Raw genomic sequence first — 26,102 nt, 5'->3', positions numbered from 1 at the left:
TTGAAAATGTTCAGTACACATTTAAAAACTCTACATTGTGTTTTAAACGTGACTTAAACGGATCAAATACTCCTGTTTTGTTGTCACTGTCAATGTCATTTGACAGTTCGCTTTGTTGCGAGACTTGCGAGCGAAAATTTAGCGAACGTACAAGGAAAGTAAAACGTGTTATTTATAAACAATTTTCATTTTTGTGAGTTTTCGGAAAGAAGTATGTTAAGTTCTGTTCAAATTATTTAGTTTTCAGTTTAATACAATATGTCACAACAATTGGCCATTACAAACTTTTTCAAGGCGAAAGTGCATGGATCTCCAAATTTCGGGAAAAATATGGATACTGTAAAAAGAAAGAAACGAAATTTAAGTTTGGCTAAAGTTTCAACACCTACTGCATCACCGAGCAAAAGGAAAATTGAAGTTGATATAAGTACATTTAGTGATGATGACGACTTTTGCACACCAGTTAAATCAAAGGCTCTGAGCCTCTCACAGAGTTCTAATGACAGCGAGAAAACCATTATATATACCCCATCGCCGAAAACATCCTTGCAGACACCCAAGAAAACCCCTAAGAGTTCTCCAAACCTTGGTTCAGCTTCCAAATCTCAGACTCCAAGGCCCAAAGACAGATTTTTCTCTCCAACAAAAAATCGCAGTGTTAAAAAAAGGACGCCTGTAAAGAGCAAAAGAAATTTGACCAGCTTGCTTGGAAATGGAGATTGTTTAGAAAAGTCTGTGGAACAAGTATGCTTTGAATATGCATGCGAAGGCATGGATGATAAGAGTAAGATTATTTGTAAACTTTATGTCATTTAAATCATTTTTAGTAATTGAGGAATGTTTATTTATTGATTGTAACTTTTAAACTTATTAATCTAAATGTTAATGTAGTCTGTATTCCAATTCAAACATGAACCTATACTTAACACAGGTTTAGTCCAGTCTAGTTTTTGGAACTACTCTCTATTGTATCAATATGTGACTAATATTTGTTAGCCTCCATATTTTTTTTTATCTAATTCATATTCTTTGTATATTTTTCAGCTGTATTCTTGTTACAAATAATTAACAAATACCTAAATGATAGTACATTGAAGCCACTCCTAAACAGCAGAGCTCAACAATTGCTACAAAGTAGCCAGTCAGTGGTAAAGCCGGGTATGAAGCTAGTCTGCAGACTATTCTGGCGCAAAGACCAATGGTTCCGGAGGAAACAGATCATGGAGATTGTCAGCGAGGATAAGGAACCCTTGGATGATTCCAGTCTGGAAGAAATGATTCTTTCATTGACTCAAAGAGCTTGGTTGAAAGAGAGTAAGTTTCTATATGTGTTTATTTAGATATGTAATTTGAAAAATAAAAAAAACAATTAACTGACTTGACTGTAATACTTTAGCAACAGATCTCAAATTTAAATAGAAAGTATTATTTGAGAGCAAATACGTAACTATTCACAAGAGCTGGTATTGACATAGATAAACAAATGATTATGTACAAAGTTCTAGTCTGCTAATACTCTTAGCTGTCCATGAACAAAATTCTTATATAAATAAATACTGTTTTCAGGCAGCAACAGTATGACTTTCAAAGAACTGTCATTACTTTTGAAAGCTGAAGAACTGAAGTTAATTTGCAAAGACTTGAAGCTGAAAGGAGGCACAAAGCAGGAGGCAATTGATTCATTGTGGGGTTACAGCCGGCGCACATCTAGTATTTGCAGCTACTTCTCCAACGGCAAGGCTAGTGATAACAGTGAAAGAGTTTTACAAATGTAAATATTTTATTAAATTTATTTTTGGTTAGTTACCTAATGTCAATATGCACTGATTACATACAAGTTCATTCACAACTTTGGGAAGAAATGAAATTATTTTATCAAAATATTAACAAGAGAGCTTGATCACTACTACATGACATCTATTTCAGTTTATATTTGCGTAACCACCTAACTCACCTAAGCAACAAAAACACTAAGACAAGAATAAAATATATTGTCAAGTCTAAAGTTTTCCTTAGTCTGAGTTTCATCAATTCAAAACAGCTTAGGTATATGGATTTTTGGAGGATGGACATATTATTAGTGCATATTTTGCTGCGGTTATAATCCATTTACTGTATCCATTACAAATTGGTATAAATGGCAAATTTATGAGGTCATATTGTCCTTTTTCTTTTCAGTATGAGAGAAAAAGCGGGCTCCTGTTATAAGTTGTCAGAGGTTGCCATAAAGACACTCAATCAGCTCTATGTGCTCATGTACCTTGGCATGGACTTTAGCCTCATACGGGAAAAGAGATTTGAACTGGCACTAATCCACGATAAAATCGGTAGAGAGCCGTATCCTGTGGATCAGGATATGGAACTTGACAACGCTAGTGTAGTTTTTGAAAGCAATGACGAATTTGAAAGGTCTGTATACAAATTGTTCGCAAAAAAACAAAACTGACTATTTCACACTTTGCATCTGCATTAAATACAGATCCGCGATTTTTACGGGTTTTTGTGTCCAATACATAAGTTTGGTTATATAGAAATGGGACAGGATTCTGGCCGGGGCACGAGATTATCTCGACGGTAACGTCACAATGAGTGAAAATGAGAGGCCAGAGGGCCTACCGCGAACCACGTCCGACGTGTTTCCTCCCTGTCACACTTACGTACGAATTTACAAGTGCGACAAAGAGGCAACACGTCGAACGGGGTTCGCGGTAGGCACTCAGATTACTTACTGTATGTCTGTATCTCATTCCAACGGGTGGCCAGTCCCCGCTCGTTGTTGCCGCGCAAAATCGTGGCCTAGAAAAACGAAAGCCTAGCATAATATGACTGGACCAAGAAATAAGTGCAAAAATAGTAGTTTGTGTTACAAGGGATCAAAATGATATATTTCCGTCAAGGGCGTACATTAAATCTACGTTCGGGATTCTAAAGTAGAATCCTGAGCGTAATGAGGGATTCAAGTGTTAACGCCCAAGACGAAATAATTTTGATACCGTGTGACACATACTGCTTTTCACATCAACTATGATGCTTAAACAGATTATTTGAGCTAAAAAAATAATGTGCAAACAATTAAAAAAATAGTGTGCTAGAACAGAAAAGTGTTACTTTGATCCCTCCTAGCAGGGAGGAAAAGTGCCACTTTGATCCCTACTAGCAGGGAAGTAAAAGCTCTTTTTCTGAATATATTATATATATAAATTTTTAACCCCATTGATGTTTTTTGTTCATATTCAAAGATATTATTTTAATCCTCATTTTCGCTTGTCTATACTTTAGGTACATGACTGCACATAACGTGTATGAGGATTTTCTAGCTGAAACATGCTCTGATGAAAAGGCTGCCCTAGTCAAACAAGTTTATCAGGTCTACAAAGCAATAGACGACGAAGAAATGTTACGGTACGTTTATTAAATATTCTTAGGTATCAGTACCAGTTGGTTCAGACCAATTTTTTTATATAAAACATTATATTGGTAAAACGGTTAGACTTCAATGGTTTTCTCTTTTCATTTTATGTTTGTCTTACTTTAAATTGAATATCCATTTTCTTAAATTTCAGGTACAAAGCCCTACCAAGTTGGCTCCGGCGTTTTACACCTGCTAATCTCTACATCAGAATTCTAGACTCGGGCATACAAGATTTGAAGAAAACCAAAACTGTCGAGTCTTATGAACTCGCAATAGAAATACTGAGCGGCTTGATAGAGCAGACTGGTTTCCGACAGCATAAGAAGGCGGACTGGTACGCGGAGAAGGCGTTGATTCTTCATGGCTTACCTGGGAGGTGTGATGAGGTAAAATATAGTAAACATTTATTTATTACAAAGGGTAATTTTTTGTCACTGACAACTAAAAGTTATAGGTACAATATGATTAACAGCTACATTAGAAAATAGCAAATATTCGGCGAGCCCCCCATGCAGTTCCTCGGAGCTCGTGTGCAGAGTTTAAATTACGAATGTTGCAAAAAGTAGGCCAAATTAGATCACATGATTTCTGGACGGGCCCTATGTTGCTACGAATTATTGTTCGACTTCGCTTGTTGTCTATGGTATTGTAAGTCGTGTTTACCGAACATGAAGTCTACTTAAATTTAGAGCTGGACCTGTATGTACTTATATAAATTTACTTGTTAATCCCGCAGCATGTGTCAAATTGTAGACTCTGTGCGGAAAGAGAAGAGTCGTGGAATGTACGGAATCCCATACATTTCACGACTCTTCCCCACAGACGCTCTAATATTAATTTATTTAATTAAAGGCAGCTGAAGTCCTAATAGAAGGCTTCAAGTCAAACTTAACCGACGAGGAAAAAGACATAATGCGCAACCGGGCCCTCAGGATAGCGCGGCAGAAGTCAGTAAAGGTTAGCGAGCACTTGAAGGGAGAGCTGCTGGAACACGCCAGTAAAGACGCCATACTTGAGAGGAATATCGACGCGGAACACATCTACAAACAACCTATGGAGTGAGTTCATAGCAAAGATGTCCAAACTGAAACCCCTTTATACATAAAATAAAACTTAGCAAGCCTTTGTTAAATTCTGTACAGTCACCTGCAATAATATGTTACACAACGAAGGCCGCAAAAATATCTGACACGATCTCATTTGAAGGGTCCACGGAAAGAACATGTCTAGTCACATTTTTCGGAAAATGAGATTTTTATCTCAAAATGAAGGGCTCTTACTGAACTATTAGCATGGACTAACCTATTAGGACTCGCAATCGCCATTTTGAGTAGCGTACCCCGGAAGAAAACATTTTTTTTGTATTAGACTTAGATGGCGTCGGTCATTCAGCGGGCTGTAGGTTGTGTAGCCCATTCCGCAAGAGGGCGCTGCCACTAGAAGAGTTGTAGACGTTGTAGTTGTTAAGGTGTAGTTCTTAGTTTTTCTTAAACGAATGGATAGATGGCGCAATAATTTTAATATTAGGTAGCTGGTCAACCAAATCTTGTCAGTAAAAAAAGGCGCGAAATTCAAATTTTCTATGGGACTACATTTTTCAAATTTGCCGCCTTTTTCTACTGTCAAGATCTGGTTGACCGAGTATACTACCGCATCATTTGCGTTTCTATGTGTGAACAGCGCATCTGTACACGTGTCATTGTGTGAGTTAGTTGTTATTATTATAATTAGGGCTGACTTTCGTTTTTTGTCACAGATAGCAATCAAATGTATATGTTTTAGATAAAAATGGTCTTCACAGCAAGATGTGTTGTCGTTAATTGTGTAAACACTAGCAGAAATAGTGACTGCAAATTTTATAGATTTCCAAAAGTAGTGTGGAAACAAGAACACGCAATAAATGGATAATTGCCGTAAGGAGAAAAAAAGTAAGTCACCTAACCTAACCTCTAAAATCATACCTTCCTTAAATACGCAAAAATTTGATTTATGTTGTAAACGTATCAAGTTTTAACGGTGAATTATTTTGTTATAGTCCCGATGGCACTCAAAACCGGACGACAGAATTTGCAGTGCTTACTTTATTGTTGGTAGAAAGGCTGATGAAAGTGATGAACAAGCCAGTCCCAGCTATGTTCCAAGAATCGAGACAAATCAAGACGGATTGACGAAAATGCGGCAATATCGAGGTTCCAACGTTATATGGAACGAAGAAACGCGAAAAAATAGAAGCTGTTAGTGCTATTAATACAACTAATACAAGTGACTTTGAATTGCTGGAAAATAGTGTTAGTGTGACTTCAAAATATTGATAGTGAATGTCAAGTGGACCTGTATACAGGTGTACAAAATCCAGGAAAGACGTTTACGTGCAACAGGTACATATTTTATGGTAAAAAAACGTGATGCCGAAGTTCAAACAGAAATATGTAGATATCAGTACCAGTGTACGAAGATTATTAAGCATTTTAAAATAACAAAACTCGAAGTCTGTAATACTGCTAAAAGTATTTCTCTGGATCTAGCCACCATAACTGACAGTAAATATTTTGCTGGATTTTAATTTATTAAAACCAACGAACAGGGGCCGATTGCATAACAAACTACAACTAATAATACAACCGGAACTCCTTATTTAATAAGTTAAATTAGAAAAGGAGTTCCGCTTGTAATATTAGTTGTAGCAAGTTGTAATTTGTTATGCAATCGGCCGCAGCTTGTAGATCTTGCAGGTGTTACTCTTAACAACTTCAACTTTTTATTAAAAACTACACAAATAAATTATATGGTGAGCGAAAAAGATAGACTTCTACTTTTCTTGATGAAAATAAAACTTGGTGTCACATTTTCAGCACTCAGTGTTTTGTTCGGTATTCATAGAACAACAGTGTCAAGAATATTCTGCCCGTAAGTAGCAGCTGTTACATCAAATTTGGTTTTTTGGCTAGAATGCTTCCGTCCGGAGTATAGTAACACTAGAGTACAGAGTTGCCTATAGTACCTACAGAGCAAGTATAGAAGTACCATCAAGTTTTGCTAATCGTGTGTATTGCTACTCACACTATAAAAAGGGTTTTACCTCAAAAGTGCTTATTGGTATTACTCCAGGGAGGCTTCATATCGTTCAAGTCAAAAGAATGTGGTGGAAGAAAAAGTGTCTCCCAAATAACGAGTCAGGATTAGTAGACTACTTAAAAAATTGGGATATTGTCTTGGCTGATAAGGGATTTCCGGCAATAATAAAGAATGTAATTGATGAAAGTGGAAAAGAAATTGTTTTTTTAGACTGGAGGAAACCGGCCTGTTTTGAGAAAAGTCGTCGACATCTCTTCTAAATACCTAAAACTGGTATGGATGTGTTCCTCGTGATCTCTAGAATACGAATTGACCGGTTTTGGTTTATGGAGGGGGGGACGGGTCGAAAAAAGGGGGGGGGGGGGCAAAGATGTCGGCCGACCATCATTGATATTTGTGCTATTATCTATGAAAAGGGAGCTTATTGCCGATGGCGCTTACGACACTGACATCGATAAGCAAAAAACGTAGTAGTTTAAAATTGGGGATTCTGGCACATGTTTAGTTGTTTTGATTCCCAATTTAGCAATTAAGTTTCTTTGAATACTGGAACATTCAATGTTGCTGTCTATCCAATGCGGAGGTCAATTTATGTTATGTGACGCTGATGGACTGATCAGTCATGTTGTGTTAGAAAACTTAAATCGGATTTAAAGGTCCCTTTGTAGTTTTTTATAAATAACTCTTAGACATAGACATAGAAAAGTTTTATTCAACATCACATGAAGTTGCACGCTTAAACGGTGACCTGTAGCAAAAATGATCTGATACATAAGTAATCTTCATAAAATTTTCTACATTAAATATTCTATACGCTTTTTCGCTAGGATCAATATTTAAAAAAATATTTAAGGGAAAAAGTTAATTATAATCAATTGTTAATATTTTTTGTAAACGGTGGCCTGTAGCAAAAAATGTTCTGATACATAAGTAATCTACATAAAATTTTCTACATTAAATATTCTGTACACTTTTTCGCTGGGATCAATATTTAAAAAAATATAAAAGGGAGAAACTTAATTATAATCAAACAATTAATCAATCAATTTTTTGTTAATAACTCGTAAACGGTGGCCTGTAGCAAAAAATGGTTTGAAACATAAGTAATCTACATCCAATTTTCTACATTAAATATTCTATAAAAAAATTCGGTAGGTTCAATATTTAAAAAAATATTTATGGGAGAAAGTCAATTATAATCAATTGTTAATAATTTTGTAAATAACTCGTAAACGGTGGCCTGTAGCAAAACATGTTCTGATACATAAGTAATCTACATAAAATTTTCTACATTAAATATTCTGTACACTTTTTCGCTGGGATCAATATTTAAAAAAATATTTATGGGAGAAAGTTAATTATAATCAATTGTTAATATTTTTTGTAAATAACTCGTAAACGATGGCCTGTAGCAAAAAATGTTCTGATACATAAGTAATCTACATAAAATTTTCTACATTAAATATTCTGTACACTTTTTCGCTGGGATCAATATTTAAAAAAATATTTAAGGGAGAAAGTTAATTATAATCAATTGTTAATATTTTTTGTAAATAACTCGTAAACGGTGGCCTGTAGCAAAAACTGTTCTGATACATAAGTAATCTACATAAAATTTTCTACATTAAATATTCTGTACACTTTTTCGCTGGGATCAGTATTTAAAAAAATATTTAAGTGAGAAAGTTAATTATAATCAATTGTTAATATTTTTTGTTAATAACTCGTAAACGGTGGCCTGTAGCAAAAAATGTTCCGAAACATAAGTAATCTACATCCAATTTTCTACATTAAATATTCTATAAAAAAATTCGGTAGGTTCAATGTTTAAAAAAAATATTTAAGGGAGAAAGTTAATGGGGAAGTTAGTGCACTGAGTTATCCCTTTTGTCCCAGGCGATGCCGCTTGACACAATTGTTCCTTTGATCATACTTAATTGATGTGAAGCCTTAACCTGGATATTAACTTTTGGCTTACCCCCAAAAAGGGAGAGGAGAAAAGTGGTTCCGGCTGTACACTGCGCTCTGTTTGATATAAAGCCGCAATCCGATGATTGATTGACATAATTGTTCTCCCAGGAGGTTCGTGGGGTATTTGTCTTTGGTACGGTCGTATAGAGAGCGGCTGGGTGACCTCCAGAAAATTCCGACTTTTGGTCTACCGCTTCCGGTCAGAAAAATGTTTGACGGCCCGGCCAAACGGTCGGACCTAGGTGGGGGGGTGCTCGACCAAATGTCATAGAGGTACCCTGGCAGTTTTTGACGCCGCCATTTTTTTGTCAAAATGGCAGACTTTTATTTTTTATTTTTTCAAGTTTGTCCTAGCGCGCTGAAATTTTGGTCACGGAAACTTGGGGTCCCCTAGATTATTTGTAAAATGTTTTAATTGCGGAAAAACTGGGCACTTTTATTTTGTATGGTAACTTTTAAACGGTGCGTGATAGGTGGGGGGTGCTCGACCAAATGTCATAGAGGGCCTCGAGGGAAATAAAACTGCATTGAAAAAAATTCAAAATGGCCGACTTTTTTTTAATTTTTTCAAGTTGGTCCGAGCGCTCCGAGATTTGGCATGGCAGGAGATAGAGGCCTCTAGATTCCTATAAAAAATTTTTTTTTTTTATAAAACCCAAGATGACGGAAAAAATGGTAATTTTTATTTTGTATGGCAGCTTTTAAACGGTGCGAGATGGGTGGGGGGTGCTCGACCAAATGTCATAGAGGGCCTCGAGAAAAATGGAACTGCATTTAAAAATTTTCAAAATGGCCTTTTTTTTTTAAGTTAGTCCGAGCGCGCTGAGATTTGGATGCGACAAGCCTGGGGGCCCAAGAATACTATGTGAAAAATTTATTTGGAAAAGTCCAACATGGCGGCGGACACGGGCAAAAGTCAAATTTCCAAGTAGGTTAAGCGAGCCCGTAGGGCGAGCTTCAGGCTGGGAGGCCGAAGGCCGACCCCGCGGAGGGCCGTTAGGCCTGGAGCTTCACCCCGAGTGTCCAAGCGTGGCCTACCCCCAGTAATTTTAGGCGAGGCCGAAGGCCAAGCTGCGGGAATGACGAACCAAGCAAAATCCTATACAAAAACTGTGTTAAGCGAGCCCGAAGGGCGAGCTTCAGGCTGGGAGGCCGAAGGCCGACCCCGGCGGAGGGCCAAAGGCCCGGAGCCTTCACACCGACTCCCAAGCGTACAACCCCCAGTAATTTAAAGCGAGGCCGAAAACCGAGCTGCGTGAATGCAGCGCTTCCAAGCGTTCTACCAAGTCAACTGTCTTGATAAGCGAGCGTTGGCGAAGCGTCGAGGTTCGCGAAGGCCGAAGGCCGAGCTCCGCGTAGAGCCGAAGACCCGAAGCGTTACACGAGAGGGGGAAGTTGGAGCTTAAACACGACCCAATAGTAAAAGTGGCTTAGACAAGCGAAACGGCGGGCCGAAGGCCGTAGGCCTCCTGCCATGCCAAATCTCGGTGCGCTCGGAGCAACTTGAAATTTAAAAAAAAAAAAGTCGGCCAGTTTGATTTTTTTTCAATGCAGTTTTATTTCCCTCGAGGCCCTCTATGTTATTTGGTCGAGCACCCCCCACCTATCATCCATCGTTTAAAAGTTACCATACAAAATAAAAGTGCCCAGTTTTTCCGCAAATAAACATTTTACAAAAAAAAAATTTTTCATAGGAATCTAGGGGACCCCGACTTTTCGTGACCAAAATTTCGGCGCGCTAGGACAAACTTGAAAAAATAAAAAAATAAAGTCGGCCATTTTGAAAAAAAAAATGGCGGCGTCAAAATCTGCCAGGGTAAAATATGACATTTGGTCGAGCACCTCCCACCTAAATCCGACCGTTTGGCCGGGCCGTCAAACATTTTTCTGACCGGAAGCGGTAGACCAAAAGTCGGAATTTTATGGAGGTGACCCAGCCGCCCTCTATACGACCGTACCAAAGACAAATACCCCACGAACCTGCTTCTGGGAGAATAATTATGTCAATCAATCATCGGATTGCGGTTTTATATCAAACAGAGCGCAGTGTACAGCCGGAACCACTTTTCTCCTCTCCCTTTTTGGGGGGAAGCCAAAAGTTAATATCCAGGTTAAGACTTCAGATCAATTAAGTATGATCCAAGGAACAATTGTGTCAAGCGGCATCGCCTGGGACAAAAGGGACAACTCAGTGCACTAACTTCCCCATTAACTTTCTCCCTTAAATATTTTTTTAAATATTGAACCTACCGAATTTTTTATACAATATTTAATGTAGAAAATTGGATGTAGATTACTTATGTTTCAAAACATTTTTTACTACAGGCCACCGTTTACGAGTTATTAACAAAAAATATTAACAATTGATTATAATTAACTTTCTCCCTTTTATATTTTTTTAAATATTGATCCCAGCGAAAAAGTGTACAGAATATTTAATGTAGAAAATTTTATGTAGATTACTTATGTATCAGAACATTTTTCGCTACAGGCCACCGTTTACGAGTTATTTACAAAAAATATTAACAATTGATTATAATTAACTTTCTCCCTTAAATATTTTTTTAAATATTGATCCTAGCGAAAAAGCGTATAGAATATTTAATGTAGAAAATTTTATGAAGATTACTTATGTATCAGAACATTTTTGCTACAGGCCACCGTTTAAGAGTTAATTATAAAAAACTACAAAGGGACCTTTAAATCCAATTTAAGTTTTCTAACACAACATGACTTCATCAGTTCATCAGCGTCACATAACATAAATTTACCTCCGCATTGGATAGACAGCACCATTGAATGTTCCAGTATTCAAAGAAACTTAATTGCTAAATTGGGAATCAAAACAACTAAACATGTGCCAGAATCCCCAATTTTAAACTACTACGTTTTTTGCTTATCGATGTCAGTGTCGTAAGCGCCATCGGCAATAAAGTCCCTTTTCATAGATAATAGCACATTTGTTCACATCTTGTGTCCTATGCGACCGATCGGTTCGTGTGAGGTGTCGTTTGAAAGAGTATTAAATGTGCTATTATTGTTTCATAATAACTGTAGTCAATTACAAAATATTTTAAAATATTTGAGTTTTTACCGTGCATGGATGGCATAAGTAATGAAATGATTAACTATGCGTCTAACTCAATAAATTACAACTATACCGCAATTATTTTATTACAAAATATACGAGACATTTCATTAGCTTACCAAAAACATAATAGACCCCGAGCCAGGCGCAAATTTCGTCAGTCATCGCCTCCCGGGTGAAAACTCGTATACTGGTTAACGGCCATATATGATGAGCCCTCGTGGACGTCAGCTGCCGCTACGTTATGACTTGGTTATATAATATCATACACCATTAAAACTTATAGACCGCGAGCCACGAACAGGTTTCCATGACCAATTAACGGCTACGTATGATGAATCCTCGTGGACGTCAGCTGCCGCTCCGTTGGTGGGTTGAGGAATGGCAGCCACCGAAACATGTAAAAAAAATTGCGGTAAAGTTATAATTTATTGAGTTAGACGCATGTTTTGTCAGTACTTATGCCATCCATGCACGGTAAAAAATCATATATTTTACAATATTTTGTAAACGACTACAGTTATGACTACGGTTATTATGAAACAATAATACCACGTTTAATACTCTTTCAAACGACATCTCACACGAACCGATCGGTCCCATAGGAGAGCGTTCAAGTATTACGTAACGCAATTTTTGGACATTTTTGACCCCCCCTCCCCCCCATGTAACGCGCCGTAACGTTTTTCTGTAACCCCCCTAAAGGCCACAATTATGTTGCGTAAAGTACCGTAAAGTGGCGAAAAGTTCTGAAGGGTTAAAAAACAATGTTACGTAACGCGTAGTTTAAACCCCCCCTCCCGCCTTTGTAACGCATCGTAACGTTTTACAAGAACCCCCCCACCCCCAAATTCGTTACGTAATACTTGAACGCTCCCTAGGACTCAAGATGTGAACATATCAATGCTGGTCGGCCGCCCACTATCCCCCCTTTTTTTCGACACGTCCCCCCCTCCATAAACTAAAACCGGTCAATTCGTATTCTACAGACCACGAGGAACACATCCATACCAGTTTTAGGTATTTAGAAGAGATGTCGACGAAAATCGTGAAGGAGACGACTTTTGTTTAATTTACCTATAGACTATTATTATGCCACCTTTTCTCCAGAATAAAGGTGAATTTACAAGGGAAGTGACCGATGCAACTTATAAAATAGCTCGAGTCAGAATTCATGTCGAAAGAATAATGCAGCACTTAATAATTTATCAGATACTACATAAAATTCCTGTAAATGTATTTTATCATAAACTGAAATAAATGTCATATACTCAGAAAAAAACAGAGACCACCGACCGAGATCGAGAGGTAACAGGCACCTGCCGCGATAGCAGAGGACGCTGGTTCGATTCCAGCCTGGGGCACTAGAGGCTAGGGTCACTTTTTCTGAGTATATGACATTTATTTCAGTTTATAATTTATATAGTAGTGTGACTACTCAAAATAATAACAAATTAAAATATTTTCTAAAAATAATTTAATTTGTTCTAGTATGTTATTTTATCATATTGATGATATATTACATGTTTAACCCTTTAACCGCCAGAGTCTGATATATAAGACATTACATATCCAGCTCATCTCGCCACAGTCTGATGAATAAGATAAAGATCTGATTTGGTTTTTACAGCACATTTATAACTCCCGTAACTATGCCAACCTTACTCTGCGTGGTACAATTACTGTCGGTGGTGACACGAGCACGCTCGATCAAAAATTGCTGACGGTTAAAAGGTTAATTGTTGGGTACTAGTAAACCTGCAACCACCTATATTTTCAAACAAATAAAACAACAGTTATTTTTACAATATTTACATTATTTAAAAAGCTATTAAAACATTGCATTTTTATTTAAATTTGTTTTTATTTCACACATAAAACCTGTAAATATTATGTGACTTTTCATGCCTGAAGGACCCTTATGCACATGGAGCATAAGGAACCACAGGCATTGACCACCACATATTTATAACATGGGCCCGTGGACCTATGAAAATGTGTCAGTCAGGTTAGGGTTTAATATGTCCAAGCACTGGACTGATCAACATTTTTATAAGTCTAATGTACAGTCAAGTCAAGTACAATGGATTAAGGTTAAGAAATGCATACATATTTATGAACTCTACTGTACATACCATTAGTCATATTCCTTTATTTCAGTCACATGCATAAACTTACAGCTAAGGATGCCAAAACGCTTATGTGGTAGGGACAATACATACATCAGAATCAAACATAGTCTAAAGCTAAAGATTATTAAAACAAAACAAAAACAATCAAATAAGGTCAGGTTAATATTTAGGTATGCTAGGATTCTAAGATATAAAAATGTTGAGTTCCTTACTTACAGGCCTTCCAGCTAGGTATGCGTATTGCAAATTTTCACAAAGCGTGATACTGCAATATTCAGCTTTACTATACATATAAAAAAAACAGTAATAAACATTTTGAGTTAACAACATTTAAACATATTATTTTACTTAATACTACTACTACATACTACTATTTGAAAAGTTAATTACCTAACATTGTATTGATTATATTTTTTCTGTAAAACTACGCTTTGGCTGGTTTTTCTCACTCAAAGTTTGGTTTGTTCTTGTAGAATACAAGAGCCGTAGATAATGAGCGAAGTAAAATTATTCACTTATTAAAATTGCTGCTTTAATAAAGTCTTTGTCTCTGTCTACTCTTACTATACAACTACCTTTTGGTGAATATATAAAGAGATCATACATAGTCATACCAGTGACATACATTTGCACTTGGATTTGGGTATAAGTTAATATGGTTTGCTTCTTTTTAATTCTGGTTGATCATTCACAAACTGCGAATATTGCACATTATGACATTACATTTTTGTTTATCAAAATCTGCAATAGGTGGTTTTTACAACATACAGGACATTTAACTTCTACTAACACTGACACATTCATCGCATATAACAACACCATCTACACTAGTGCACAACCAAGGCTGATCTTTGCTAACAATCACTCCGACACAAGAAATTCTTAGTCTCCTCGCCGAGTACCACTCTTCAGACATTGATTGTTCTATTGTGTCACTACAGAATTTAAAAATGTCTTTATCTGCCAACGCAACATTTGCTTCATAAAAGTTTTTCTAATGTTTTTTCTATGACTAAAAAAAATTTTTCTATGACTTTTTAGTCTAGCTTCACTTTTGTACACATCAAACTCTTTTCTAAAAATACTAAAGTTTTCAAGACATGTAACACATTCTTCTTTTTGAATATTAATATCAGTCTGTTCTACTAAATTTTCCGACAACCTTGCTAACGGAAATTTCAATATCTTCTGTACAATTTATTTCAGCAACTTCCAGTACACGTTTCAAGGCACAATCTTCCTTTAAATCTGTGACATCGAACTGAAAAGGTTCACACTTGTGTTTCTTTGATGTAGGATACATTTCGTGGAAGTATCTCCCTTTGGAATACTTTTCGTTCGTAAATTGTCGAACACTTGGCTTGCCCCATTTTTGTTCCTGGCTGGTTTAGGTGGAACTCTCTTCATGATTGATGTAGTAAATTAGTGCTGCAATGCTGCTTGAATTTGCCACTTTTGTTATAAACAATCGCATGTTACTCTAGTAACATGACGATTGATATTACGAATTAAGGCTGTCTTATACGCTGTCGCCGTCACAGAGGCTTGACGAACCACTCGGGCTTTGATTATGTAGCTCCTGTCGCCTTGCCAGATGTCTTGCACCTCCAGTACGTGCCGGTAACGACCAAATTTCATGGGTTATGGCACGAAAAACCCTGTTCCCGTCAGAAGCACGTTCATTTTAACTGAAAACCACAATGCTAATGTAATTGTCAATACAGCCGTCGTCCAAATATGTCGAATAATTATACTGTAATATCATTAGATTTCATTGAAATTATTACCTACGATGTTTACTTACTTCACGTTTGAAAGTTTTCTGACAGAATATCTCAAAGTTGCGCTCGCTAGGACAGAGAGTCATACTATCTTTGTCTTACACTAGTACTATCACCCAAAAGAAAAGGATGAGTATAGTTTTTTTTGTTCCTATTTACTGATCTATACCTATATTCGATTTTTCAAAGATATCTTTGATACGTCAAATACGTAAAGGCGTATCCAGATTAGTCAATTTTTCACCAATCTGGAAGGGAAGGGAATCGAATCAGGAGGTGCGGACGCAAACGGCAATTTGGCTCACTGATTCGATTGCCCGATCAAATCAGGAGGTGCGGACACAAAAATGCCAATTTTCGAAGCTAGTATCTATGGAATGCTAGGATCTGTACGTACTTTTTACAATCTGATCAAATTCTCGTGTCGAATCAGGCCGTGCGGACGCAAATACCAATTTGATTCCCCGATCACATCAGCAGGTGCGGACACAAAAATGACAAATTTCATAGTAGAATGCAAATTGGTGATTTAATTTCTGTACGTGTGGACGCTAGGCAAGATAAGATTGGCCAAATATTTTCCTGAACAAATCGACTGATTTGATCAGTCCCGTCTGGATACCCACTAATTGGCCAATCTCATTTAGCATCCACACGTAGGTACACAAATTAAATCACCAATTTGCATTCCATAGATAATTACTGTGAAAATTGGCATTTTTGTGTCCGCACCTGCTTATTTGATCGGGGAATCAAATTGGTATTTGCGTCCGCTCGGCCTGATTCGATCGGAGAATTTTATCAGACTGGCGAAAAATTGACTAGTCTGGATACGCCTTTATGCATTACTTACCTTTTTAGGGTTCCGTACCCAAAGGGTAAAAACGGGACCCTATTACTAAGACTCCGCTGTCCGTCCGTCCGTCTGTCACCAGGCTGTATCTCACGAACCGTGATAGCTAGACAGTTGAAATTTTCACAGATGATGTATTTCTGTTGCCGCTATAACAACAAATACTAAAAACAGAATAAAATAAAGATTTAAGTGGGGCTCCCATACAACAAACGTGATTTTTGACCGAAGTTAAGCAACGTCGGGCGGGGTCAGTACTTGGATGGGTGACCGTTTTTTGCTTGTTTTGCTCTATTTTTAGGGTTCCGTAGCCAAATGGCAAAAAACGGAACCCTTATAGATTCGTCATGTCTGTCTGTCTGTCCGTCTGTCTGTCCGTCCGTATGTCACAGCCACTTTTCTCCGAAACTATAAGAACTATACTGTTGAAACTTGGTAAGTAGATGTATTCTGTGAACCGCATTAAGATTTTCACACAAAAATAGAAAAATAACAATTAATTTTTGGGGTTCCCCATACTTCGAACTGAAACTCAAAAATTTTTTTTTCATCAAACCCATACGTATGGGGTATCTATGGATAGCTCTTCAAAAATGATATTGAGGTTCCTAATATCATTTTTTTCTAAACTGAATAGTTTGCGCGAGAGACACTTCCAAAGTGGTAAAATGTGTGTCCCCCCCCCCCCCCCTAACTTCTAAAATAAGAGAATGATAAAACTAAAAAAAATATATGATGTACATTACCATGTAAACTTCCACCGAAAATTGGTTTGAACGAGATCTAGCAAGTAGTTTTTTTTTTAATACGTCATAAATCGCCTAAATACGGAACCCTTCATGGGCGAGTCCGACTCGCACTTGGCCGCGTTGATGGTGCGGAACCCTCCGTGCGCGAGTCCAACTCGCACTTGTTACATATGTTGAGTATAATATTTGAGGTTGTCATGGTACCCAGTGTAAATAAATATGTCAATAAAAAAATAGAACTTTATCAAATATATTACAAATAGGTAAAAATACTTTTCTCCAATATGCTCGGAAATGTTCACCTTATTGTAGCAAAAATAGTACGGGAAGATCTTCGTTATTGTCAAACTCTAATTTAAAAAAATCAAACTATCGCTGTCCTTTTCTAGCGGACGGGAAGTAAAAAAACACTACAGTAATAACTTATTACTGTAGTGTTTTTTACTTTTTAAAAATAAAAAACGTAAACAGCCAATTATTATAGCCGCGAGCCGCGTCTACACGACCCGATCAGCTATCATTTCAAGCTATAGGATAGAGTGAGATAGTAAGCCTTTCATGTCTCGTTCTTACAAGACCGTTGTGCTCGTGTCTGATCGTGCGAATACTGCTTAATAAAATCAAAGATTATTTTTATATATTTTTTAAGGATCTAAATCCGTGTTAATATTAAAGCTTTTATAGTTTGTCAAAGGACTATCTCATTTCAAACATAGACAGAGAGAATCATACTATCTTTGTCTTACTCTAGTACTAGCACCCAAAAGAATAGGATGGGTATAGTTTTCCTGGTTCTTACTAACTGACAAATTGGTTTGACCAACTATATTGCACAATTATATTGAATGAACGAATATTGAATGGTACTGAATGGCCGAATAAGTTTGTGCCTTTAACTTTTAAAAATTAATTAGAGGGGAATTGTTTTTGACATTCTTGATGTGAAGGTTCGATTTGAGTGATGCTTGATGCTTAAATAATTATTATTTGAGCTTATTTCCTCGCATGTTTGGAGAAAAGCACTATATATGCCTCGGCAGGAATAGCAATTCGTGGATTCGTCTTCTTTGTCGGACTCCGCTTCGCGTCGTCCGACAAAATCGAAACTCATCCACGAATTGCTCTTTCCCGGCCTCTGCAATAATGTACTATAAATGTAATGTATCGTGTTACCGCGCGTCGGTAACATTAATATTATGTGACAGAAAAATGTATTACGAGTTATTAAAATTAGTAAGACATCGCTAATGCTATTATATTTATATTTTATATGAATGAATATATTTATATTTTTTTAATATCAAACATCCAAAAAAAATGCGTCAAATGAAACGAATTCAGTACGGGGTATGGTCGAAGCGCCATCTCACGAAATATATTATCAACATTGAGGCAAGACGAGAGCATGACGATAGTTGTCATTCCAACCCGTCACATGGCATTGATACAGAATCACACTTATTGCAACATTTGACACTACTAGAGACATCTGCTATACTTTTGGGAACTAAATATAAAGTCACGCTACTCAAAATGGCGATTGCGGGTCCTATAGGTTAGTCCATGACTATTAGTTATATCGTTATTGCTACCACTGTATAATAAATGTAACACAACTTTATTTTTAGTTAAATAATACCTGGTCACGGAATTACCATACGTTTTGACATTGTTCCAAATTTTAAAACCGCGATTACTCAAAATGTTACTAGTGTGACTAGACATGTTCTTTCCGTGGACCCTTCATTTGTAGATCCATAAGAGTGACTGTACCTTTCTAAAACACAAATGTCAAAATGACATAATTATATGGACAAACTATTGTCAAGGGCTGACATATATGGAAAAATGTGAGATGCAATTTCTTTCGCCTGTCCCACTAGGTACAAGCATTTTTTCGTAAATAATACGAATAAGATTTAAATGTGTTATTTTTGTTTTACAGGAACACTTCAAAAGGCAAAGCAAGGTTTGAAACAAAAACTACAGAAGGCAGGGTTATTCAAAGCGTAGAAGAGTACTGTATTACCCATTGCATCAGTACTGGTGAATTTACTCATGGTAACCAATTACATTTCAATTTTATTAAAAATTGACAGAAGATTATCGCTGACTGTATTTTTATTTCAACAGGCAACTAATAGTCATCGAGAGTATCGAGACAATTGTAACAAACCCAAACACGATTAGGTTGCGTTGTTTTATCACAGAGTTCCTGAGGTCACCTTCTGTGTCCATCAGCAGATCAGCTCGATGGTACTGCATTGTCACCCAACTTACAGCACGATCTAGTAATGGGAAGTGGGTTTAATTTAGCTTGTAAGATTTGACCTCAACATACCTACATTCATACAAAAATTGCAAGTTAATAATAGCTTTTAAATTAAGCCTGCCTATATAATCTATAATACTCTTTCGATTATTTATATTGAATAAATTGCTGGGTTACCTACCCATCCCTTAGCCATCAAAAACGGTGATTTATGATAGCTGATTACATTTTTCTTGCAGGCGAGCACTGGGAAGGCCGTATCGTGACAACGATGTTCTTCCTCCTATTCTGGGACATCATCTACTCGAAGCCGCGCGGCGTCCGCGGCGTCTTCCTCACGCGCTTCCAAGCGTTCCCGCTGGACCTGTTCTCTGACAGCTTCTACACCAACCGACAGGTGCAATTCATATAAAGCCCCGTCTCGATATCGCGCGGCAACCTATCGAACATTGGCTCGCGCGGCAGCCGCGCGCAATGGATACCGGGCTGCCTCGCGAGCCAACTCGATCATTGGCGCGCTCGAACGTGCCGCGCGACGAACCATTCATTGTCGGTTTTTCGACACGCGGCAAATTAAATTATACGGCACTAAACAGTTTCTATGGAACAGTAAATGTAGTGATTATCGCAACAGATCATTTTTCAATTTATTTTTGTGATATAATGTGGTCGATCGTCGGATCGCTTGCCGCGCTATAGTTCAAGATGGTGCCAAAAATGGCTCGCGAGCCAAAATACAGGTTTGCTGCGGTCGAACAACCGCGCGATATCGAGACGCGGCTTTACACACTATTCACAGCCCGCTGGGGTTCGACGCCCTGAAAACGTCTGCACATTTTCAACATAAGCAAAGCACGTTTCCTGAAACACTAATTTAAAATCTTAGCTGAGACAGCTTGATATCTTTGTGTAGTTCGTCTTATTGCTAAATAGTTACTGTAGCATTACTTTATATATTTTATGTATAGCTCTTGGAGCGTTTCAAAAAGTAGGTGCATATCCAATGTATACCTTGTCATTTATAATACTGTTGTACTTACTTCTGTACTTTCTGCAATAAAGAAAAAATTAGATTAAAAAATAAATCGGCAGGTGCTCATCGATGACAGGCTGCGGCTCATTGAGAGTTCCACCGAGGAAGAGGTGTTGGAGATGATGGAGAATACTTGGCGAGACAGGCCGGAAGGTAAGTTGCAGGGTTTTAAATAATGTCTTCTCTGATTTTACATGCTACATGTTACATACATGCTACATGTTATGTTGCATGAACATACAAATGCATCGCTTCTATCAAAGGAGTGAATTAAAGAAGTGGCCGGTTGTGAGTTGGATGTTTATTCATTCTGGTCGCATTTCAGTTTAGTACGTATGTCGCATGCTTAGAGCTGGATGCCAAGCGCGACGAAATAAAAGCCAGACCACCTGCGGCAATACATTATAATTACACAAATGGTGTGCTCACATGCCTGCAATGTTCATGAACTTTTTGTAAAAAGATCGGCTACGTCAGCCACTTGCGAGCACACCAGAGACAGCAACGGAGTTGAAGCAGTCGCCGTGGCCAAATGGCCGTGGAGTCATTATATTTATAACTCGTCTTGTCCTAGGAACAAAACCACAATTAAATCATAAATATCTGGGTGACCGAGCTTCGCTCGGAAAACATATAAAAACTCGAAAATGCGCGTTTTCCCAGAGATAAGACCTAGCTAGATCGATTTTTCGCCCCCGTATAGCAAATTTCATCGAAATCGTTAGAGCCGTTTCCGAGATCCCCGATATATATATATAAATAAATAAATAAATAAACAAGAATTGCTCGTTTAAAGGTATTAGATTAGATAAGGACGGTAGTGGTATGTAGATTAAGTACAACGCCATCTAATTTCAAACTTTTCGTAAACATAGACCATAAGATCACTGAAGCCGGTTATTATATTACAGGCGAGATTTCCGGTATAAACCGTGCAATAGGCTGGGAGAGCATCAGCGCGGTGGCGGCGTGCCTCGGGCCGCGCGCGCTGGCGGCGCTGCTGGCGCGGCCGGCGCGACACTACCGCTACGCGCGCAGCGGCTTCCCCGACGTCACCTTATGGAACGTGCACACCAAACAGGTTGGCATGTCTTAGTGTAAGGCCTGAGTGCACGCTCGAGTTGGGCGTGCAGCGGGGCGGGGCGTGCGGCGTGCATGTCAAACAAAGGAAGCTCATACTAGTGTCCTGAGTCGACGCTGCATATGGTGAATGTCGAGCGGGCAATGCAGCGTCGAGCGGGGCGTCGCCGACAGGTTCAAACCCGTTTGAGATTTGCAGCGGTGATAAGAGCGTTCAGTCATGTCGAGCGAACAAATAATTATTGAAATACAAAATAAACCAGCACTTTGGCTATCATCTCATACTTTATACAAAAATAGAATATATAAAAACAAAATATGGAATGAATTAGCAACAAAACTGGATATGGAAGGTAAATAAAAGTATTTATTTTCAATTTTATTATATTACCTATACTTATAATATCTTACAATTAATTTTAAAAATCAATCTTGTTTCTCCAAAAATAGTCAGAAAACTGTTCACGGACACGTCTTGAGGCTAGGGAAGAAAGTCGTCTGACATCGACGTCGTGGTGGTTGCGTCCGATTCACACGAGCGGTGAGCGTGCACTGAGGTGACTGAGGCCAGTCTCTGGACGCTCTATCTCACGCTCGCCCGCCCCGCTGCACGCCCCGCCGAACGCTCCGCTCCGAGCGTGCACTCAGGCCTTGCACTTAGGGCTCATTTAGACGATGCGAGAACTCGCATGCGAGTTTCATTACATTGCGGGTTTTGATCGGTCGGTTGAATTAGACGTAATGAACATTCCGCAATGTAAGTAAAATCGCATGCGAGTTCGCGCGCCGTCTAAATCAGCCCTTATTCTAATTCAGCTGTAAAGATCGGTTTTCCTAGGATAGCGGTCCCGTCCTATAGCGGCCGTCTCCATACTAAATAATACGGCTAAATAGGGATGTCGTAGTATTTGTATGGTGGGAAAAGCTCTTGACTAGTTGACGGATCTTCTCTAGGGGGTAATTGCACAAAAGATCCCTATGGGTCGAAGTGTATCCGCAAGGGCCCCCGAAAACAATAAGATAAGATAAGATGGAGACGGCCGCTATATGACGGCACCGCTTTCGGAGGAAACCAAAGCTTAAGGACCAGGGAAAATTCTAACAAAACTTTGTAAAATGGGCTGTTTCCGCCCAGTCGGTGCTACTCGTGCCGCTTATGATATCAAAACATTAGGTGCCAGTTGCACCATCCGCACTTGACAGAATGATCAACGTCAGCCGGCGCGCCTTTAATGATGGCAACAGCTTGGTGAAACCGACCCTAAGGCTGGTTTAGTGTCACGCGGATAGGTTTACCGGATGACAGGAATTTTCCGGACATGACAGGAATTTTGGCCTTTTGTCAGTAATGGGGACGGAACACGAAAATGTCAGGATTTTTTTAATTTGATAGACTTTATTATAAAGTACCTTTTTATTTACTTAAATTAATCAAAACATTCTAAAAAAATAATAAATGAGATACACTCAACTTATCAATAACTTCGTAATTAGTAAAAAAATTAGTAAAAAAAAGTAAAGCTGACGGGTCGGCGCGGACGACCGTCCGCGTGGACATCTTTCTCATACAATTTGACGGCGCGGAGCGATCCGCACGGACGGTCCGCGTGACACTAAAACCAGCCTTATAGTAAAAAAAGTGCATTTGAAACTGCCCCTGATCAACGCACCCACGGTCAATGATTCTGATCTTTCAGTTATTACATGCGGCCTGTATCTAACGGAACTTCTAAGAAGTAGTTATGGTACATATTAGCTACGTGTGAAGTGGGTAGTGAAAATTTGACAAGCTGTAAATCAATAATGCGTTTCATTGCCGCCAGTTGGGGGTCATCCATTAATTACATCACACGGAATTACGTTTTTTGACCCCTCCCCCCTCATTGTCACACTTGGTCATATTTGGCAAATCCCTCCCCCATGGTGTGACGTCACATTTTTTCAACGAAATCGGCAAATGGAATTAAGTAGTTTGTATTTATTATTATCAAAATATCAAAAAAAAGAAATATTAGTAATTTTATAACCCAAAACTGATTACGAAAGAAAATTAAACGAATAAAAATTATTGTTCCAAAAACTTGTTATTTAACTGTACAGCGAATTAAATAATTTAAATAAGTTAAAGTGACGTCACAAAGTTTGTGACTCCCCCCTCCCCCCTGTCACAACATGTCACATTTTCTTGACCCCCTAAACGTGTGATGTAATTAATGGACGACCCCTTGATCGTTACTTTTGATCATAAATCAAATAATCATATTTCGCAGATCAAGTTTGTAGAAGTAAAGAGCGACTCGGACCACCCGTCGATGAAGCAGATCCAGTGGATGAACTACCTGCGCGAGCGCGGCATCGACGCCGGGTTCTGTTACGTCGGCGCCAACACCACCCGGCAACGCGCCAGGGCGGGGAAGAAATCACCTTAAACATGCCAATTATAATAGGTATATCTTGTCTATTCATACTTAGACTTCAGTACAATTCTGCGCGAATTCAGTGCGATTCAGGGACGAATCATGTGATCACTTTCGGCTATTTAGGGTTGTCAAAATTCAAGTCTTTACCAAGTCGTGAACGCAAAAGGACGTCAAGTGATGCCAACCCTGATAATTGCTCGGGATTTATTATTTATTATAGCAATGCTGCGGAGTATCTCGCCACTGGTGATGCTCTGAACTGTATAAATTGGAAAGACACAACTCGTCTTTATCGGATGTGTGACATTTTTCGCAGTGCCACTTCTAGATACGTTGCGCTTGTGTACAGGGTAAAAATTGTTTTTGTTGTTTTGGTTTACGACCACTGTCGAATATGGTATTTTTCTACTCGTCGACTGCAATGCTTGAATTAAGACTTCGTATGCCAAAGTGAAATCGCATACTTTTTCCACTATGGGACCCCAACTCAACTATAATATTCATTTCGATACACTTTAGTCAACTATAATATTAATTTCGATACAGTTTAGTCAACTATAATATAATTTTTTTGTTGACTCGTAGAAAAAGTATTGTATACAATAGTGATATAATCAAGCTTTTCAATCTCGTACCTTACTTAGGCAACTCAGCAAGCTTCGTTGCCTAAACACGGTACTCGACTGAAAAGCTCTCCATTATATCACGATTGTATAAAATACTATTTTGACTCCACTTGGTATTTGATTACTTATAATATCACTAAAATGTATACCGTTTTGATTTTGTAAACACGTTGTAATCGTGAAAGTATAGTTTATCGTTTTACTATAAAATAAGTTGTATTTACGTACCATTGTTTATCGTTGAAAAACCTGGCCTACTTTATAATGATATGATAGTCAAAAGCATACTCAGACAATAAGTACCCATAATCACCAAATCACTGTTTACCCATTACTGCATTTACATATAGGGTAAACTATACCCTACTAATGTCATCCCTCTTCCAATAACTTCCTCCTTATTACTTATTATAATACAGCAGTGGTAACTTCCCAAAAAATAGGGTCTAATGAGGCTAGCCATTTGATAACTTGCCCTATATCCAAAATAATCCAAATCGTCAGGTGACAAGCAAAACTATCTAATTACGTAAAAATATTTAAACGAAAACAACCTTCTTTTAGTACTAATATGGTTCACTAAAGTGTCATTTTATGGAATTTGCTAACTATGTAAACATTAATAAATTGACATTCAGTTCAGAGACAATTTTAATATGGCGGTTTGTTTACAGTTAGCAAGTTCCATAGAATTACACTTTATGGCTATGAACTTGTGGTGGTAATTAATGAGTTTGCTTGTCACCTGACGAAATGCCGTTTTTGCTTTAGATGTGTCTTGCTTATCGTCAGGTGACAAGCAAAAGTCACTAAGTACCTCCACAAGTTCATAGCCATAGTGAACCATATTAGTACGAAAATAAGGTTGATTTTTGTTTAAATATTTTATAGTAATTAGTGACTTTTGCTTGACACCTGACGTTATATTTGTGTATAATGAACGGAATGTTAAAAAAATAAGCATAATGGCAGTTCCTGCATGCGCAATATTGATAAGTAATTATATCAGTTTATACAGGTTTTAACTGGTTCTATTGACTGGACAATCAATGTTATTAATAACAAGTTCTTATTTTAATATTAAATTACACGTAAAGTACACGTGAAACTATGTGAGTTGTGATACGAAATAAATAATATATTTTTACACATTTTTGTATTATTTTGTCAATCAAAGCAGAATGTTTTCGATCTCGTTCCACCAGAAAAGTTCTACGGACTTGCTGAAATTGGTCAAACGCGAATCTATTTCGGGTTTTGTGTTCGGCTACAATGCAACTACAATGTTATGTTGTGCAAACTTTAAATATAGTGTGTCAAAAGACTGTCTTATTTCAAACATAGACAGAGTCATACTATCTTTGTCTAACACTAGTACTAGCACCATATATATATTATACTACTCTTTGACTAGCACCCAAAAGAAAATAATGCGTATAGTTTTTTTTGCTCCTATTTACTGACAAATTGGTTTGACCATCTATATCTCGGATCTATAACAAGGTAAAATAGTAATCCTACCTCTTTATTGCATTGCAGTTCATGCAGCAAGTCAAGCTGACAAATGTCAGTTGTCACAGAGTTATCGTTTTTCTTGTCGTAATTCCACC

The 26,102-nt window shown here is 37.9% G+C and overlaps 1 protein-coding gene across 1 annotated transcript; it reads left to right on the top strand.

The window, feature by feature from the left end:
* The first annotated feature begins 150 nt into the window (after nucleotides 1-150).
* LOC134654956 (fanconi-associated nuclease 1-like) lies at nucleotides 151-23,883 on the top strand. The gene is made up of 12 exons (XM_063510390.1): nucleotides 151-784; nucleotides 1,045-1,318; nucleotides 1,571-1,771; nucleotides 2,179-2,409; nucleotides 3,280-3,402; nucleotides 3,564-3,798; nucleotides 4,265-4,470; nucleotides 19,007-19,122; nucleotides 19,573-19,730; nucleotides 20,426-20,519; nucleotides 21,278-21,447; nucleotides 23,717-23,883. Exons 1-12 carry the CDS (start codon nucleotides 259-261, stop codon nucleotides 23,873-23,875), a joined length of 2,493 nt encoding a protein of 830 aa, XP_063366460.1. The 5' UTR covers nucleotides 151-258; the 3' UTR covers nucleotides 23,876-23,883.
* The last annotated feature ends 2,219 nt before the right edge of the window (nucleotides 23,884-26,102 follow it).

Source organism: Cydia amplana, chromosome 16 (genome assembly GCF_948474715.1).
Source record: "Cydia amplana chromosome 16, ilCydAmpl1.1, whole genome shotgun sequence".
In the NCBI taxonomy this organism is placed as follows: domain Eukaryota; kingdom Metazoa; phylum Arthropoda; class Insecta; order Lepidoptera; family Tortricidae; genus Cydia; species Cydia amplana.
The sequence above is the reverse complement of the archived record's forward strand: the minus strand, read 5'-3'. Positions and strand labels throughout refer to the sequence as shown.